Here is a 20,625-nt window from a genome sequence, read left to right on the forward strand (position 1 = left end):
TGTATGCCAGATTAAAGAGATGCGTCTTGAGTCTACTTTTAAACTGGGAAACTGTGTCTGAGCCCCGAACACTGTCTGGAAGGCTATTTCTAAGCTTTAGAGTTAAATATGAATGAAATTCTGGGAACTACCAGATGTCTGGAGTTTTGTGATCTTAAGGAACATGGTGGATTGTAGCATATCAGAAGACTGGTTAGATATGTGGGAGCTAAGCCATTTAAAGCCTTGTATGCAATTTTGTAAACTGAACAGTCAGCCAGTGCAGGGATAACCATATTGGGGTTATAGGATCTTTTTTTTTTTGAGAACCCCAGCAGCTGAATCAGATAAGATGCTCCTAAGCTTGGCAATATTTCTAAGATGGAAAAAGGTTGTTTTTGTGATATTGGAAATATGATTTTCAAAGGACAAGTTACTGTCCAATATTCTGCCCAGGTCTTTTACTGTCGAGCTAGGAGTAACAGTACATCCTTCTAAACCCAGGCTGAATTGTGAAAGCTGTTGTGCACTGGTTTTTGGGCCAATAAGTAATATCCCTGTCTTATCTGAATTTAGTAAAAGAAAGTTATTGGTCATCCAATCTTTTATATCCTGGACACTGTCAGTTAAGTCTAGACAACTTAGATATTTTGCCTGGTTTAGTTGAGATATATAATTGGGTATCATCAGCATAACAATGGAAACTAATCCCATGTCTCCTAATGATGTTTCCCAGGGGAAGCATGTATATTGAGCACAGAAATGGTCCTAAAACTGACCCTTGTGGGACCCCATATTTCACTGGCTTTACACCAGACAGTTCTTCATTTAGATCTACAAAATGGTATTGATCAGACAGGTATGATCTAAACCATTTTAATGCCTGTCCCTGAATACCTATGTGATTTTGCAAGCGATCTATGAGAATATTATGATCCATAGTGTCGAATGCAGCACTGAGATCAAGTAAAAATTATCCATTTTCGCTCGAGGTTATGGGTTACATCTCTTTAGGGCGCGAGTATGACTATTGTACCAAGGTGCAAGTGTTTTATCTCTGATTTTTTTTTTTATCTGATGTGAGCAACAGTGTTTAATGTACAGGTAGAAATAGTGCCCATGCTGTTAGTCACTTCATCTAGATCGTCTGCATTTAGGGGTCTAATAAGAAATCCGGCAGACTACTTGTGAATCTGTTTTTAGTATTTCTACCAAATCAATAACGTAAAAAGACACAGCTAATCTGTTCTACAGGTAGAGGAGGTGATGATCTGTGATATTATCGCTTTGAGGTAAAATCTCTATATTAGAGACATCCATACCATGGAATATAATTAAATCTAGCGCATGATTAAAGCAGTGAGTTGCTCCATTTATATTTTGTTTAACCCTAAAGGAATTTAGTAAATCCATAATTGCAAGTGCTAAAGCGTCATTAGCATCATGTACATGAATGTTAAAGTCTCCTACTATCAACACTTTGTCAGAGTTAATCAATAAGTCTGATATTAGATGTCCAAACTATTTACAAAATCAACCTATGGGGGTCTGTACACAGTAGCCATTGTAAAATATAGCAAAGGGTTTATTATGTATTTCTCTGAGTGCAACATTAATGATAAGCACTTCAAATGAGTTAAACCTGGGGCTTGTTTTCTGAGTAACAGTGAGTACATCATTGTAGATAGTTGCGACACCACCACCTTGAGCAGTTAGATGGGTCTATGCTTAAAGAAATATCTTGACGGAGTGGACTCATTCAGAACAATATATTAATTTGGTCTTAGCCAGGTTTTGGTGAGAGAGTGCTTTAGGGCAATAATCTAAGATCATTTTATTAACAATAAGTGCTTTAGGTGAAGGGATCTGATGTTGAGAAGTCCAAAATTTAGAGATAGATTTCGATTACTTATTTAGCCTATTTTTGGTTTTATGGTTATCAGATTGTTTCAGGTGAATTTAACAAATTTATTTTTTTTCTCACTAACAGACGAGAACAGACACAAGTTCTATAGGAATGTATCCTGGAATCTAAGGTATGACTTACCGCCAGTCAGATGGCTCGTAGTGTCTTGGAGATGTTGTCCGAAAGGACTGTTGCTCCAGCTCTGCTAGGGTGCAGGCCACCTGTGTGGTAGAGCCTAGGACGATCCCAGGATACATTCCAGTTATCAACAAAGGGTAATCTCTGTTGTTGACACCAAGATTGTAACCATTCATTAAAAGCAAATAATCTACTGAACCTCTTGATTCCTCGCTGTAATGTGGGAAGCGGTCCAGATACGACGATCCTTGTTGTGGGTGATGTGCTGCGGACCTTCTCAACCAGGCTTCTGAAGTCCTTCTTTAGTTGTTCATGCCAGCATAAAGGACCACAGCTCCAATGTTCTTTCTCAGGGCCGCGGGCACCTGTGCAGAGACATTAAGAACACAAGCACCAGGTAAACAGCGAGTGTGCACCTCAAATTCAAATTTTATTTGTCACATACACAGTCATACACAATACAAAATGTAGGCTGCCAGTGACCTTAAAAGAGAATTAAAGATTATAATAAGAAATAAATATGAATAAAAGAAATACGGAAGAAAAATTAAATAGAAAAATTTAATTGAACTAGGAAAAATAGAACAAAAAAAATATGCTGTACATAAAAATAGAAATATACTGTACAAATTGAAATATACTGTACTGTACAAGAACATTTAAGAAATTAAGAAAATTTGATATTTTGTAAGAAAGATGGTGTGCAAATATGCATAGAACATGGTTATCAGATTGTTTCAGGTGAATTTAACAAATTTATTTTTTTTCTCACTAACAGACGAGAACAGACACAAGTTCTATAGGAATGTATCCTGGAATCTAAGGTATGACTTACCGCCAGTCAGATGGCTCGTAGTGTCTTGGAGATGTTGTCCAAAAGGACTGTGGCTCCAGCTCTGCTAGGGTGCAGGCCACCTGTGTGGTAGAGCCTAGGACGATCCCAGGATACATTCCAGTTATCAACAAAGGGTAATCTCTGTTGTTGACACCAAGATTGTAACCATTCATTAAAAGCAAATAATCTACTGAACCTCTTGATTCCTCGCTGAAATGTGGGAAGCGGTCCAGATACGCTGATAAGTGTCTTTGTGCAAAGGTTATTAAAGTGTCTTTGTGCACTGGTCCAGGATGTAAGCGTAAACATGTAGTGTAGATGTGAAGGTAGGTGTGAAAAGTTATTAAAGTGTATTTGTGCAATGGTCCAGGATGTAAACATAAACATGTAGTGTAGATATGAAGGTACGTGTGCGTGGAATTGTCCATAGTGTCCATGGATGTAAAAAGATTGATTGATTGATTGATTGATCGATTGTGAAAAGATTGTGTTAGTCATGCATAGTGGTGTGGTTGAGAGACCTTATCGCCTCAGCTGATCGCACCACCCTCTGTAGAGCTCGTCTGTCCTGCATAATGCTGTTTTCGAACCAGGTCTTGATGATTCCCGTCAGGATGCTCTCTATGGTGCAGGAGTAGAAATTCCTGAGCACCTTGGAGGGCAGTCTAAAGTCTCTCAAGCGTCTGAGGTGGTAGAGACGCTGCCGGGCTTTTTTTACCACGGTGTTGATGTGACCGGACCATGCCAGGACCTGCGTGATGTGAACACCAAGGTATCTGAAGCTGTCCACTCTCTCCACTGGGCTCCTGTTGATGACGGGGGTCTGGTAGTTCCTCACCTGCTTTGTACTGAAGTTCACCATCAGCTCCTTTGTCTTACTGACGTTCAGGAGGAGCCTTACCCTTTAGCCGTGGTAGCACGGATGTGCTGGACAATAGAGTCTCCAAAGATTCCTCGCGAAGAGGAGAGAAGAGGCCTGGCGCACGTCTTCCGCTGCTGTATCCAAGCTTTGTGGTATCCCAGGGCCGGGGTAAACCTGGGTGGGCCACATTCTTGATGTGTTTGACCTGGGCAGAAACACACAGGGGTTCAGGTTGTCGGGAACTTGTGTCATGCCAAGATCTTACCTGGGACAGGTGAGCGTTGGTCTGTGACGATTCCAGCATGGCTTTCCGCTGCTGTAGGCTAGCTTCTCCACGACCTCCAGCTCCAAATCCACCAAGTGCAGCTCCAATGTATCCTTGCCTGCACTCAGAAGCAGTGACACAACCGACATAATGTTTAAAAATGGAAATAATAGGTGTAAAAAAAAGACTTGTGATTTCCAGTCTAACGATATAACAGGCGTTTCAAGTAAATATATTATAAAATACTATAAAATACTATAAAATACTTACTTATCTGTTCATGTTCACTCTTCGTAGGAAAAAGTTGGAAAATTGGTTAGTCTGGCAGAGCTCAAGAAAAAGCAGCGTCTCTCTCAGTGTCAAAGCACTAGTTAGCACAAGCCTCCAGATTTCAGTCATGTACTCCATGTACATTTGATATTTATTATTGAATATTTTTGTAGCTTTTTTAAAAATACATCATTTAATTTAGTAGTTTGCCTGTTTATATATTATTTGCTGAAAAATAACTGTGGGCAATTAACATTGTCTCCATATTCAAAACTGTCAATCACACCTGGAGGTTGGGTCAAAATATAAGCTATAAAAGTATGTGATAGTTTACACTGTTATGTATTGGATTATGAATGTGTTACTGCTATTGTTTTTCAGGTAAGACAGAACATTTTTTAAAAGAAATTAAAACATTGTATTCATGAACCTAACAGAGTTTAACCGGTCTGATCGCTGTGAGCATTTCTCCTGTCCAGAGAGGTCTGTATCTTCTGCAGTTTATATCTTACTGTACTTGTGTGCAGCAACTGTGGTTCTTCTAACAGTGTGTGCAAATCTGCTTGTCATCATCTCTCTTTGTCACTTTAAGCAGCTTCACACACCAACAAACATGCTGGTGCTCTCTTTGGCAGTATCAGATTTCCTCATCGGTGCTTTAGTGATGCTTCCGGTGTTAATCTGGACAATTGAATCATGCTGGATTTTTGGAAAGAATTTCTGCATTTTCTTTTCTTTGATTAGTGGTCTCCTAATGAACCTTTCCATCTATAATATCACACTGATTGCTGTAGATCGGTATTTGGCTCTCTCAAACCCATTTCTCTACAGAAACAAAATCTCTATGAGGACTACATGCACTGTAGTTTATTCAAATTGGTGTGTATGTCTGACATATATTACAGCAGTCTGTTATTTTAATGGGAGTTTCACAAACTCTGTACTTTGTCCTGGACAGTGTTTTCTCGCTCTGAGTCCGATTTGGTCTGTAATAAATCTTGTATATTCATTTATTTTTCCATTTTCTGTCATAATCATATTTTATACTCTGGTTTTTGTGATAGCTAAAAAACATGCCACTGCTATCAGAGAGCTTAATAATCACACACGATCTAAAACACAGAAAATCACCTCACACTCAATGAAATCTGAGAGAAAAGCAGCTAAAGTCCTCGGCATTTTAGTGTCTGTTTTTCTGATGTGTTTACTTCCATTTTTTATTTACAGTTTATTAGGCGATATTATCAAACCACATTTAGAAACTGTTAATAAACTCGTGATTGTTTTCAATCTTAACTCCACCGTGAATCCATTCATATATGCTTTATTTTACCCATGGTTTAGGCGGTGTATTAAATTAATTATAACACTGCTGATATTCCAGACTGACTCTGCATTAATCAATGTTCTTTCATAAACAGCTTTTTTTTTTGACTGAACAGTCAGTGTGCACTGTTGTACCCTCCCTGTACGTAGAGAAATGTCTGACACTTTGGGGAAAATGGAAACTTCAATATATATAAAAAACAAAGATTACACAGATAGAGATACTGATACGCAGCTGGTGTTGTCCAGGTATTTTACTGATCTATAAGCAAAATACAACATATATTAACCTGTTTTCTACAAATTACTGTTTTAACTTTAACTAGTTATGGAAAAATATTTTTAAATCATGTTTATGTGTTTTAATTTTTGGGTAATTGTTTGGGGTATTAATAATAATGATAATAATAATAATAATAATAATAATAATGTGTTAACTGGAAGACAACCTTGTTTTAAATATTCAAAGAGTTGGCTCATTATTATTATTATTATTATTATTATTATTATTGGTCATAGAAACAAACTAAAACAACAATTAAACACTTGATCATATATATCTGTGCTAGTTTGTCCTTATGTGACCCATAATTATTTTTTATGAATAAATAAATGCTTTGAGCTTTAAGAACTACATCACAAGAGCAAAGATAAATTTAGGAGTAGTTTAAGCTGAGAAACCTCAATAGTGAATGTACTGACTATGGCATATTACTAATTGCTCTGTGTTTAATTGGGGTTCTTTTGACTTCTTTAGAGTTGTCTGTGTGCAAATGTGTTTGTAGTAAAATCAACTGAGAAATGGAGGGATGCACACAGACATACCTCTCCATTCACAAACATACACTCAATTGTGGCACTTTAACCACAGCGTACGCAAGGATGTCTGGCATTATATCAAGACATGTGAGGTATGCCGGAAGCGTAAGACAGTGGCCAAAGCAAACTGAGGAAGGTGGAGCAACAGGATACACACTCAGCATAACACTGTATTACTAATCGTCACAGAGGAAGGGAATCACAACCATAAAACACGAAGAGCCAAACAAGCCAGGCTCGACGATACCCGATGAAAAGAAGTGCACTTTCGACCGGGCAAACTGGTTTGGCCGATGCCGCACACACACACCATTCACCAGCAAAACTTGTCTGCTAAGCTAGCGCCCAGTGAGAGAGACCAGCGGAAATTAAAAATATAAAAAAAGGAAATTAATTACACCATGTTTTGTGGTACCCTTCCTAAAAACCCTTGTACATAATGTGGAGACTTTAAAGTGCCCGTACAGACACTCTCCTCCAAAGCCAGAAGGTGTGTGGGGGGGGAACTCTATGTAGGGAAGCCACATAAAAGGCTTCTTATAGGGAAATAAAAACAAATGGCATAAGCTTATAAAGGGAGAGCAGCCGTGCCCCATAAGTGTCCTTTAGGGTTTCATTTTCTCAATTACACCACAGACAGTCGGTGGTAGTCACGAAAGGTACTCTCGCGAGAATTCGCAGACATATAGCGAGATAGCGAGAGTTCAGCGGTGACGCAGGAGATCACCTGGTCCACCTTTAAAGTGAGAGCGGAGAGAGATGAGGAGAAAACAGCACTGTATTATTTTCAAGAGAGAGAGAGTGGAGCTAATGACAAGCTGGATTTACCTTTTTTTAATTCTTGCCGGACTTTTTACTACCCTCTGCAATACTGGACGTTAGATTCATGAGCCCGTATCTGTGTAACTAGGTTAAATAACAAAGCTGAGCATTACAAACTTAAATCATCATTTTGATTGTGTAAAGCAGGTTCATGACTGGAATTTCCTACAGTCTACCTGAGCCTCCAGAAACAAACTGGACTCCATTTAATTATACACATCTCCTGGTATACTGAACTTGCAGTCTCACATAGTATTATGCAGATCAATCCCTACTATCCGTTTCACCCAAATGAGGATGGGTTCTCTGCTGAGTCTGGTTCCTCTCAAGGTTTCTTCCTATTACCATCTCAGGGAGTTTTTCCTTGTCACTGTCGCCATCGTCCTTGGCTTGCTCATCAGGGACAATCTTATCATTTTGATTCATACACATTCATATCTCATACAAACTTAATTCTTTTGATTGTGTAAAGCTGCTTTGTGAAAATGTAAATTGTTAAAAGCGCTATACAAATAAAATTTAATAGAATTTTGTTGTAGCTACAGTGTTATGTTTGAAATGAAGAAAAAGTGTGTCTGAGCTAAGTTTTAAGTTAAGAAAAGAACACTTACCGGTCAGGGCCCGTTTGACCGGGAGAGAAAAACGCGCACACACACACGTAGGCATGATGTCTGAAGATCTCTGTTTATTCTAAACAAAGAGACCACATTTAAACGGTGCTACGTCCTGAACATCAAAAGAACCAGTCATTAACATGTCAGTCATAGAGGGACCCGGAGGTAGACAGGAGAGAGGAAATACATTTGCATTCTTCTGTTTAAACAAAAGGGTCCTAGCAGACATGAGCCATTTGGATGTATATCCGTCTGGTTACAGGATATAAAAGGTGTTACCACATAGGGCATAAGAAAGCACAGTGAGGGGTCTGTTCTCAAGGCAGAGGAATCTTCTTATTAGATAACAATGTCTTACAATATTATAAAACCTTACATACAGTGTTTTTTATTTTGCAAGTAGATCAATATTTGTAATTGCCAAACTACCAAAGAGCACAAGACATAACTAAAACATTTTTTTAGTCCCCAGGCATTTGAGGGCATTGCTACCAAACTGGTACTGCTGTCTGATAATACATATGTCACAGGTGGGGATGAATAGGAGTGAACCCAATAGCAGACTGTTCCTTCTTAAGAGATTTTATTAGAATCCAGAGAAGTTTAGTATATCAGTGCAGTATGAGTAAAAAAGCGAGGTGGTGTGTGTCTGCGTGTGCTTAGTGACTGAGGACCTGGGGAAGCCCCTAATGACGAGAGAGGAGGCGGGGCTATGACGCGGGGAATCTCCACAGTCCCGGAACCTAACACTTTTGCATCCTCACCCAACTATCTTCTGCAGTTGTCTTCGAAGCTTCTGTTCTCCGCCGTTACAGCTACATGGCAGTAAGACTTCATTAACTGTGTCTAGTTCATGCTCCTTAGGATTTACAGTACACCACCGCACTAGCCAGTGGCGTAAATCAGAGCAGATTTCATATGTCTCGGGGCAGCAGCCGAAGGGCAGCCGCCATTAGGCGAGTCAGGTTAGAGATACTAGCGCCTAGCCTAGGAGGACAGGAGAAATTCTGTCCCTCGGGATCTTTTACATTCCAGCCCAACTATCTTCCACAGTCGAAGCCTTCTGTCCTCCGCCGTTAGCTCCGGAGCAGTTAAGACTTCAGTCGCTGTGTCCAGCTCATGCTCTTCAATTTACAGCGCATCTCTGCATTAAGCCCGGGCAGTAAATTAGAGCAGGGTTTCATACGTCTTGGGGCCGCGGCCGAAGGGCAGCCGCCATTAGACGAGTTGGGTTGGAGATGCTAGTGCCCTAGCCTAGAAGGACAGGACAAATTCTGTCCTTCAGGATCTTTTACATTCCAGGACATAAAACATGTAGACCCAGGCCACTGCCAAATTGTTACAGTGCTGGAAGTTTCTGCAAAAAAAAAAAAAAAAAGCCGTTCTGCATTCTTACCCAACTATCTCCCACAGTCGAAGCCTTCTGTCTTCCGCCGTTAGCTCCGGAGCAGTAAGTCTTCATTCGCTGTGTCCAGCTCATGCTCTTCAATTTACAGCACACCTCTGCATTAAGCCAGGCCCGTAAATTAGAGCAGGGTTTCATATGTTGTGGGGTCGCGGCCCAAGGGCCGCCGCCATTAGACGAGTCGAGTTAAAGATGCTAGTGCTCTAGCCTATGAGGCGAGTGGCATACTTCGCCTCTAGTGATTAGGGCCGTTCGACCAGGAAGCTTGCCTCATCTATTGCTCCGGCAAGAGGGGCTTCCAAACATGGCATGCGGCAGGCTGCCTTTCCGCAAGACATCGGTCAGGCATCATGGTTGGATGCCAGGCTCGCGGGGTCTAGGACTCCTTGGGGGTACTGTGCGCACACTACACAACCCTGGGGGTCCAGACACTTGCAGTGCGGCGGAGTGGGTATTCTCGTTCCCATAGCGCTTTCGCGCAGCATCAAGTGTAGCTTTTGAAAGGGAACGTCTCGGGTTACTTTGCTGTAACCCTGTTCCCTGAAAAAGCGATACGAGATGCTGCGCTCCAATGCCGCACTGCATGCGTGACTGGACATCCTTCAGACAAAATTGACCTGAGGGTGTTTCCGGTTCATGCCTATTTATAACCTCCAGGTGCACCTCATCGGTTGACGTCACCTGCCTGAGGTTATACATGCCAAAATATTTGGCGTGTTTGACACACACGTGCTCCACAACCGATCACGAGGAATCGTTTCCCATGGCACTTTTGCGCAGCATCTCGTTCCCGCTTTCAGGGAACAGGGTTACAGCAAAGTAACCCGAGACGTTTTCTCTGTCCTTTTCCATCAATATCATTAAGAAAATACTGCATCTGTTGTATTCTTTCTAGGCACAAAACCATATTGCTGCTCGCAAATTGTTACCCCTGCCCTTAACCTAGCCTCCACTACTCTTTCCTACTGCCTCATTGAATGTCTCATCAGTTTATTTCCTCTGTAGTTGCTGCAGCTCTGCACATCTCCCTTGTTGTTAAACATCAGCACCAATACACTTCTCTTCTATTCCCCTGGGATCCTTTTACTGTCCAAAATCACTCTTAATCTCTTCAAAGTACTTCTTCTATTTTTCCATCACCCTCCTGGCAACTGTCAGTACATTTCCATCCCTATCTTTAATCACTCTTACCTGCTGCTGTAACATGGTTAAAAAGAAGGTTTTATTTAAAGAGTAAAGAATCTTGTGTGAATTTCATAAAATAAAGGTTTTGGTTATATTTTTTGGTGTATGAATGCCTTCCTCCGGTGGCTGTTAATGGTACTGCAGATGTAGTATTTTGTCCCTCCTCTCTTTTTTGTACTTGAGCAGGTCGGAGTGTCATTGCTGTGGGTATGTGTGATTTTTTATGCTCTGACTCATTAACATATTAATTGTGAAAATAATATGTTTTATGTGAATCTTTTCGACGTAATTGAATGAATTTGTAAGTGTGTCCTTGCATCCGTAACACTGTATATCCTTTCCATCTCTATGTCTTTAAGTTAATTAATAAACTTTGATAAAGTAAGTAATTTACTAAAGAGACAGCTTGACATGTGGTTTGGGTAAATGTTATATTAACAGAATTAGTTTTTTGAGGACCACAGTTTGACTCTAAAATTTGGATCGCCTCATGGGAGGTATGTTCTGTTTATCTTCAGGTTCTAAAACCACTCCTGGGTTGGCCACTATAGATTCTCTGCTTTCATGGATTTCTATGTTACAGATTTCTGAATTTGTCTATCGACCACTAGCTGATATTGTGGACTTCTCGACTCTCTGGCTCTGACCCTCACTTGTTTAATTATCATTACAATCTCTGCATATATATTGTTCTATCTGACTCATGGGCTTTTACACACGTACACATTATCATTATTGTAGGGTTGAACAGGCCACCAAAAAGAACAAGCAACCAATCACATTCCAGAACCACTCTTCCAGCTGAATAGTGCCATCCCAATACCTTATCTGATCTGCAAACATAAAGCAGGCTTTATGAAACAAAGCCATAGGAAACTTAACCGGGCATGGGACAGGAAGTTTGCTGTGCCTGGAGCCAGGCAGAGATCACATGCCTTGAAGTAAAATCCAAAATAATGGTGTAAATCTGTAAACAAAGCAGACAGTTTTACAGCTTCAGTTCAAGTTGGGGATGAACCATCAAGGCACACTTAGACCCTCTCATTGACCCAAGAACACAGGTTGTTCCATGTTTCTCCTCGTGGCTCAATAAACAAAGAGGCATACAGTATAAATATTATTTTAAACAATCTTTAAAGGGTACCAGTAGGGCAAAAACGTATATATATATATTTACTCAGCATGTTTATTCCAGTGTGTATGTTTGGTGATTTTGCATAACCTAAAAGGTGTAATCAGCATTTTCAAACTCCTTTTATTAGATGAATGTAGAAATGAGTGTGCAAGAAATGGGATATTTGATATCAATCGAAAGCTTGCTTTATTAAAAAAAACACTGGTGTATACGGAAAATTGGTAGCATGAACAGAGCTCAAGCGCATTTACTTTATAAAAGGTATTAAAATACTCCACCCGGATGGGCCCCACATGACAGCCAAAACACCAGGCTAATGTTTGCACCAAAAGGGGAACCAATGTGAGGCATGGCTTAGTTTTGCAACCACATTCGATTTGGATGGACTGACACTAGTCTGAACAGCCTCGACCCTTTCATCATGGGGGTCTGAAGGTAACCACCAATAAATACTTGCAAGCAGCTCATTCTTCCGCCCTTCCATCGTCATGGTCGTGTGAAGGAATCAAGCTCGCCCACTCTTTAGCCCTTGCAAGCGCTACGCTGCCTCTGCTGGCGTACGTAGTCTTCGTCTTTTTGGCGGTTAGGTTAGGTATGCCCCCGTCTTATCACATAGAAGTTACAGCTGCATATCAGGCATTTTCAACATTTACGTGGACAAAGGATTGCTTACTACAGAATTGATGTCAACACATATGTGACACACTGTTTTGATAAGTAGAACACAAACCATCCCGCTTAAGTGTAGGAACTATTGATTATTGGTTTTCATTTCCAGTTACATATACGATTAAAAAAACATACATAATACCAATGACATTAAAGGCAGCTTTTCTAGCAACATATTTGTCTGGAACTGTCAATTAAGCTTGGGGGTGTGGTCAAACATTAACTATAAAAATACCAGAGCTGGCTTGTTTTATTTGTTGTATTATCAAATTGTAGTGTGACTGTTTTAGAATGAAACATTCAAAATGATGTCATTTTTGATAAGGTTAAAGAGATTTGAAATTCTGTATTTATGAACCTGACAGAGTTAAACCAGTCTCATTGTGAGCATTTCTCTTGTCCAGAGAGATCTGTATCTCCTGCAGTTTATATCTTACTGTATGTTTGTTCAGCTGCTGTGGTTCTGCTAACAGTGTGTGGAAACCTGCTTGTCATCATCTCTGTTCTTCACTTCAAGCAGCTTCACACACCAACAAATACACTTGTGCTCTCTCTGGCTGTGTCAGATTTCCTCGTTGGTGCTTTAGTGATGCTACCAGAGTTAATTTGGACAATTGAATCATGCTGGATTTTTGGCAAAGATTTTTGCACCATTTTTTGGTTAACTGGTTCTTTTATCATGGCCTTGTCCATCTATAATATTGCTCTCATTGCTGTAGATCGGTATTTGGCTCTCTCAAACCCATTTCTCTATACAAACAAAATCTCCACAAGGACAATGTGTATTGTGGTTTATTCTAACTGGTGTGTGTGTCTAGGTTATAGTATAACATTATATAATTTTAATGAAGGACAAAATAGTTTTCTACTGTGTCCTGGACAGTGTTTTCTCTTTCTGAATGAGGTATGGTCTGTAATTGAGCTTACATATTTATTTCTTTTTCCACTTTCTGTCATAATTATATTGTATACTCGAGTGTTTTTGATTGCTATGAAACATGTCACTGCTATCAGAGAGCTTAATAATCACACACGGCCTAAATCACAGAAAATCACCTCACACTCAATGAAATCTGAAAGAAAAGCAGCTAAAGTCCTCGGCATTTTAGTGTCTGTGTTTCTGGTGTGTTTACTTCCATATTTTATATACAGTTTATTAGGCAACCTTATTGAACTTCAGGCAGAAACTATCCATACACTTTTGATCTGGCTTTATCTTAACTCCACCATTAATCCATTTATTTATGCTCTGTTTTACCCATGGTTTAGGAGGTGCATGAACCTAATTACAACTTTAAAAATATGTCAAACACAATCTGCTTTAATCAATGTTCTTTCATAAAAAGGCTTTTCCCAACTTCTTCTGATGTTGTGCCTAACTGTTGATCATGTAAGTTACCTTTGTGAGAACCATTAATATATTGTATTTTTTATGTAATTTTATGTTTTATTTAATTTATATAATATCAAAAAGTAGATGCACTGCTTGGTTAAGAAAATAATAACTATTAAAGAAAAAGTCCATCACCAAAACATTTAAGCAGATTTGAAATTACTATAATTAGCATTTCCATACATACAGTCAAAAAAATAAAAAAAATAAAAAAATCAGGACTAAGCAGCTGTGTGAACATGAGCAAACCACTTCTTAGTAAAGTGAATTAGAAAAATGGCTTCAGTGTATAAGAGATTATGAACCTTTAACTGTGGAGGAATAGAAAAAGGTCGTGTGGACTACTAATGAGTCCAGATTGACCTTATTCTAACCTAGGGATGTAACTTGATGTTGAATGTGCAGAGGTGTTCGATATGTTTTTTTTTATTTTTTATGTTAGGCTTTATCCTTATTTCCCTGCCTGCACAAAAGGATAGCACTAAACACCAGGAATGTTCAACATCAGCACTGTCAACCAGCATTCACTGCATAGGCCCCGATGGAGAATGTAATCTAAACTTACTGAACTGAATCTTCCCTTTCTCATGAAACAATATAAAGATTTTATGAACAATATAAAGATTTTATGCTTGTGGTTACATACAGCACAATAATTATAACCCCAAGACAAAAACAAACAAGTAAACAAACAAACTTCTTTCAAGTATCACAAACAAAAACAAATGTAGTGAAATAACTTTCTTGGAGGCCAGATGTGTTTACAGTGAAGAACGATGCAATTGTTTGTTAACCCATCAATCTAGCTGCACTAGCTGCTAATAGTAAGGGATTTTAAACAAACGAACATGTGCACAAGGGTAACCATACACACCCCCAAGGATTAGACATGCTTACAGGCCTATTTTTATGGGATGCTATTAGACTGGTCTAACTGTAAAAGATAAAGGCATATAAGCCTATAAGTGTTTTATCAGACCAGAGCACACCTTTTTTTCACCTTGATTATGGACTTAATGTAAATGACAACTATCCAAAAAAAAAAATTAGACAAAAATGCAGCATGACTTGATTGTCTAAATTAATTCTGGAATGTTATTAAAAGCATCAACAAGGAAATCTGACACAGCCAGAGAGTTCTTGAGTATGTTGCTTGTTGTCTTAAGCTGCTTGAAGTGAACAACTGGTATGATGATGAGTGGATTTCCACACACCGTTAGCAGAACCACAGCAGCTGAACAAATGTCAAGTATGATATGAATTGGACTGTAGAAATTTGCACAGTGATGAGTAAACTCTGTCATCAACGTGGCTCTGTCATCAACGTGGCCTAAAAATCCATCAGACCAGAATGAAATGCTTGGAAAAAGAGAAGGAGGTACAACGCACAGGTCTTGTACCTGGTGAGACGCAGGAGGAGCCCGGCCAGGAGGCAACCTACAGAGTCAAGTCCCTCCACGTACCTCGGACTCATAATCCAAGCAAAGTAACTCCACAGCAGCGGATTAGGTGGCCCCCAGCCAGCAAGAGAAGCGAGTGGATGCAGTTTGACAAGGATGTGTCCAACATCATCCAGGCCACGGCTGACAACAACAATGACTACCATCATCTTCAGCTATGCTTCAGAAAGATTTGGGCAGGTTGACAAAGGAAAATCAAAATCTACGTCCTACACAATGAACCGCAGGGCCACCTGGATACATCATCTGCGTCAGGAGCTCCGCACCCTCAAGAAGCAGTACAAGGCTGCTATCAATAAGGAGAAAAAATCCTTAGAAGAACTGAGAGACATCTTGCATAAGAAATTGATGACTCTTCGCAGAGCGGAGTGGCACCGGAGACGGGGAAGAGAGCAAGCGAGGAAGCGAGCAGCATTCATTGCCAATCCCTTTGGCTTTACAAAACAACTGCTTGGGGACAAGCGCAGTGGTCGGCTGGAGTGCTCCATAGAGCAAGTAAATCGCTTCCTTCGAAGACACCTTAAGCGATCCTCTGAGAGAACTGGAACTGGAGCCCAACAAAGCCCTCATCCACCCAAGCCCCCCGACAGCAGAGTTCAACCTGAAGGAGCCAAGCCTGAATGAGGTTGAGGAGGTCATCAAGGCGGCCCGATCGGCATCTGCACCGGGCCCCAGTGGAATTTCTTATCTGGTCTACAAGCGCTGCCCAGAACTTCTAAGGCATCTGTGGAGGGTCCTGAAGGTGATTTGGAGAAGGGGAAAAGTGGCTAACCAGTGGAGGTGTGCTGAGGGAGTTTGGATCCCCAAAGAGGATAACTCAAGAGATATCAGTCCGTTTTGATCCATCTCACTACTAAACTACTACACTGACTGAGTTTCTCCTCAAGAACAGCTACATTGATCCGTCAGTGCAGAAAGGAGGGATCTCCGGCACACCTGGCTGCTTGGAACACACGGGAGTAGTAACACAACTGATCAGAGAGGCTCATGAGAACAAAGGCGACCTAGCGGTCTTGTGGTTGGACCTAGCAAACACCTATGGGTCCATACCACATAAGCTGATAGAGCTCGCTCTGCACATCCACCATGTTCCCAGAAAAATCAAGGACCTCATTCTGGATTATTATAATAACTTCAGGATGAGAGTCACTTCTAGGTCCGAAACATCACACTGGCATTGCATAGGAAAAGGGATAACTACAGGCTGCACCATCTCTGTTGTCCTCTTTTCCCTAGTCATGAATATGGTGGTCAAGTCAGCCGAGGTGGAGTGCAGAGCGCGTCTGACTAAGTCTGGTGTGCGACCACCCCCCATCAGAGCCTATATGGATGACCTCACAGTAACAACAACATCAGTACCAGGGTGCAGGTGGATCTTACAAGGGCTCGAAAGAATCATCAGCTGGACAAGGATGAGTTTTAAGCCTTCCAAATCAAGGTCCATGGTGCTGAAGAAGGGAAAGGTGATCGACAAGTTCCATTTTGCATCTCAGGAATTGTCATTCCAACCATCACAGAGCAACCCATCAAGAGCTTGGGAAAACTGTTCAACTCCAGCCTAAAGGATTCAGCAGCCATCCAGGAGGCCAGTTTAAGCTCGGCACCTGGCTCACCAGGGTAGACAAGTCTGGCTTCCCCAGTAGGTTCAAAGCCTGGATCTACCAGCATTCAATACTACCCCGCATTCTGTGGCCCCTGCTGATTTATGCAGTCCCAATGACAGCAGGTGAGACCCTAGAGAGAAGGATCAGCAGCTTTCTTCAAAAGTGGCTGGGCCTTCCTCGCAGCCTCACCAGCGCTGCCCTGTATGGAACAAGCAACATTCTGCAGCTGCCTCTTAGTGTCCTCAAAGAAGAGTTTATGGTGCCACGCACCAGGGAGGCCCTACAGTACAGGGACTCAAAGGACTGCAAGGTGTCAGCAGCTGGTATCGAGGTGAGGACAGGAAGGAAGTGGAGGGCTGGGGAAGCAGTGGAGCTGGCAGAGTCGCGCCTAAGACAGAAGGAGACTGCTGGGCACTGTGGCAACAGGTAGAGCAGGTTTGGGCTACTTCCCAAAGACCCCCATCAGCCAGACCCGAGGAAAGAAAAGACACCATCTGATTCAGGAAGAAGTTAGAGCGGGTGTGGAGGAAGAGCGAGTGAGTAGGGCAATGGGACGTGGATGAGGTGGAAGAGTGTACTGCAGCGAAGGATTACCTGGGCAAACATCTTGCAGCCAGACTTTCAGCGGGGCTGCTTCCTGGCGCAGTCCATCTATGATGCCCTACCAAGCCCAGCGAACCTCCATGTGTGGGGGAAAAGTGAGACACCCTCCTGCCCTCTGTGCTCCGGCAGATGTTCTTTGGAACACCTCCTCAGTGGCTGCGTGAAGGCTTTGGCGGAAGGCTGCTATCGGTGGCCCCATGACCAGGTGCTCAAGGCAGTCGCTAAGAGTCTAGCCTCAGCCATCAGCTCCAGCAAAAAACAACATGCCCCGAAGAAGGCAGTCTCCTTTGTTAAAGCTGGGGAAAAACCCAGGGCACACCAACAGATGACAACAGGCCTGCTCCACACTGCATCTGACTGGCAACTGCAGGTGGATCTGGGGAAACAGCTGAAGTTCCCCCAGCACATTGCAATAACAACCCTCCGGCCAGATATGATCATGACCTCTCAGTCTTCAAAACAGCTGATCATATTGGAGTTGACAGTGCCCTGGGAGGAAAACATTGAGGAGGCCAATGAGAGGAAGAGGGCTAAGTACCAGGAACTGGTGGAGTGCAGGGAGGAAGCCTGGAGAACCTTCTACGAGCCTATAGAGGTAGGCTGCACGGGATTTGCAGGAAGATCACTGTGCAAGGTTCTGAGCCGCCTGGGCATCATAGGAGCAGCAAAGAAGTGGGCCATTAAGTCCGCAAGCGAAGCCACTGAGAAGGCCACCCGGTGGCTTTGGATAAAAATGGCAGATCCGTGGGCTGCTACTGGGACGCAAGTTGGGGCCTGATCACCCCCGGCTCGGTCGACTGGGTGAGGGTGTATGATGTTGCGAGACCCGAAACACCCGATGACCTCAGGAAAACATCACTGATGATGCGTCCCAGTGCATCCAGGAGATGTTTCAAAAATAGTCATAATCATTAAAGCAGCATTTTAGTAAGATCCCCACATTTTTAAAAATAACATGTGTTGCCTTCAACAAAACAATAACAGTACAAACTCATAATTCAGATTATAGTAAAAGTGCTTTAAAATGTGTGTATTTTAGAATTTGACCACACCCCCATTTTTAATAGGCACCACATGTCAAAAACTATATATGTTAATGGAAAAGAAACTCTTGTTAAATAAAACACAGCAAAGTTTTCATTTAATAAGGTAGGGGAAAAATGATGCATATACAAGCAGTAAGCACATAAATCAAATAAATAATGTAAAAACAGTGAGATATAGTTGTATTTAACATTAATACTGTAGTCAACATTTTTTTGCCTAGGCAAGCCAAATTTTCTGGGTAGAAACTGCTTCTGAGATTCAGTGACTGTTACATACAGTGGTGTGAAAAACTATTTGCCTGATTTCTTATTCTTTTGCATGTTTGTCACACAAAATGTTTCTGATCATCAAACACATTTAACTATTAGTCAAAGATAATGCAGTTTTTAAATGATGGTTTTTATTATTTAGGGAGAAAAAAAATCCAAACCTACATGGCCCTGTGTGAAAAAGTAATTGCCCCCTGAACCTAATAACTGGTTAAGCCACCCTTAGCAGCAATAACTGCAATCAAGCGTTTGCGATAACTTGCAACGAGTCTTTTACAGCGCTCTGGAGGAATTTTGGCCCACTTATCTTTGCAGAATTGTTGTGGTTCAGCTTTATTTGAGGGTTTTCTAGCATGAACCGCCTTTTTAAGGTCATGCCACAACATCTCAATAGGATTCAGGTCAGGACTAGGCCACTCCAAAGTCTTCATTTTGTTTTTCTTCAGCCTCTCAGAGGTAGATTTGCTGGTGTGTTTTGGGTCATTGTCCTGCTGCAGCACCCAAGATCGCTTCAGCTTGAGTTGACGAACAGATGGCCGGACATTCTCCTTCAGGATTTTTTGGTAGACAGTAGAATTCCTGGTTCCATCTATCACAGCAAGCCTTCCAGGTCCTGAAGCAGCCAAACAACCCCAGACCATCACACTACCACCACCATATTTTACTGTTGGTATGATTTTCTTTTTCTGAAATGCTGTGTTACTTTTACGCCAGATGTAACGGGACACGCACCTTCCAAAAAGTTCAACTTTTGTCTCGTCAGTCCACAAGGTATTTTCCCAAAAGTCTTGGCAATAATTGAGACATTTTTTAGCAAAATTGAGATGAGCCTTAATGTTCTTTTTGCTTAAAAGTGGTTTGCGCCTTGGAAATCTGCCATGCAGGCCGTTTTTGCCCAGTCTCTTTCTTATGGTGGAGTCGTAAACACTGACCTTAATTGAGGCAATTGAGGCCTGCAGTTCTTTAAATGTTGTCCTGGGGTCTTTTGTGGCCTCTCGGATGAGTTGTCTCTGCGTTTTTGGGGTAATTTTGGTCGACCGGCCACTCCTGGGAAGGTTTACCACTGTTCCATGTTTTTGCCATTTGTGGATAATGGCTCTCACTGTGGTTCGCTGGAGTCCCAAAGCTTTAGAAATGGCTTTATAACCTTTACCAGACTGATAGATCTCAATTACTTGTGTTCTCATTTGTTCCTGAATTTCTTTGGATCTTGGCATGATGTCTAGCTTTTGAGGTGCTTTTGGTCTACTTCTCTGTGTCAGGTAGCTCCTATTTAAGTGATTTCTTGATTGAAACAGGTGTGGCAGTAATCAGGCCTGGGGTGACTACAGATATTGAACTCAGGTGTGATAAACCACAGTTAAGTTATTTTTTAACAAGGGGGGCAATCACTTTTTCACACGGGGCCATGTAGATTTGGAGTTTTTTTTCTCCCTTAATAACGTAAACCTTCATTTAAAAACTGCATTTTGTGTTCAATTATGTTATCTTTGACTAACAGTTAACGGTTTTTGATGAGCAGAAACATTTAAGTGTGACAAACATGCAAAAGAATAAGAAATCAGGAAGGGGGCAAATAGTTTTTCACACCACTGTATGTAACCCACATTCTAATTCCCTGTCATTTGAATAACATATTGGCACCATGTCATAAGGGATTGACACCCAGGACAGAATAAAAAACTGTAAGTTTATCTTCTGATCTCACACCACTGGAAGGCCAATGTTAAATTTGTAGAATCTAAATGGTGACATCCAGGTATGAACAGCACAGGGTTTCTGGAACAGTTCCAATAACAATTCAACTTAATTTGATTTGTATAGCGCTTGTAACAATTGTCATTGTCGCTAAGCAGCTTTACACAACCAAAAGAATTATTTAAGTTTGTATGGAATGTGAGTGTGCATAAATCAAAATTGTCAGATAGATAGTACCTGGTTAGCAAGCTGAGGGTGACAGTAACAAGCAAAACTTCCTAGAACTAGACTCAACAGGGAACCCATCCTCATTTGGGTGAG

The 20,625-nt window shown here is 41.3% G+C and overlaps 2 protein-coding genes and 1 pseudogene across 2 annotated transcripts; all 3 read left to right on the forward strand.

Annotated features, from left to right (window-relative positions):
• Positions 1–4,679: 4,679 nt before the first annotated feature.
• LOC128514164 (trace amine-associated receptor 13c-like) lies at positions 4,680–5,672 on the forward strand. The gene has a single exon (XM_053487895.1). The coding sequence runs from the start codon at positions 4,680–4,682 to the stop codon at positions 5,670–5,672; it is 993 nt and encodes a 330-aa protein (XP_053343870.1).
• Positions 5,673–12,582: 6,910 nt separating this feature from the next.
• Positions 12,583–13,572, forward strand: LOC128515738 (trace amine-associated receptor 13c-like). The gene has a single exon (XM_053489900.1). The coding sequence runs from the start codon at positions 12,583–12,585 to the stop codon at positions 13,570–13,572; it is 990 nt and encodes a 329-aa protein (XP_053345875.1).
• Positions 13,573–15,218: 1,646 nt separating this feature from the next.
• Positions 15,219–18,105, forward strand: LOC128545546 (uncharacterized; annotated as a pseudogene).
• The last annotated feature ends 2,520 nt before the right edge of the window (positions 18,106–20,625 follow it).

The sequence above is a fragment of the Clarias gariepinus genome, chromosome 2 (assembly GCF_024256425.1).
Source record: "Clarias gariepinus isolate MV-2021 ecotype Netherlands chromosome 2, CGAR_prim_01v2, whole genome shotgun sequence".
Lineage (NCBI taxonomy): Eukaryota > Metazoa > Chordata > Actinopteri > Siluriformes > Clariidae > Clarias > Clarias gariepinus.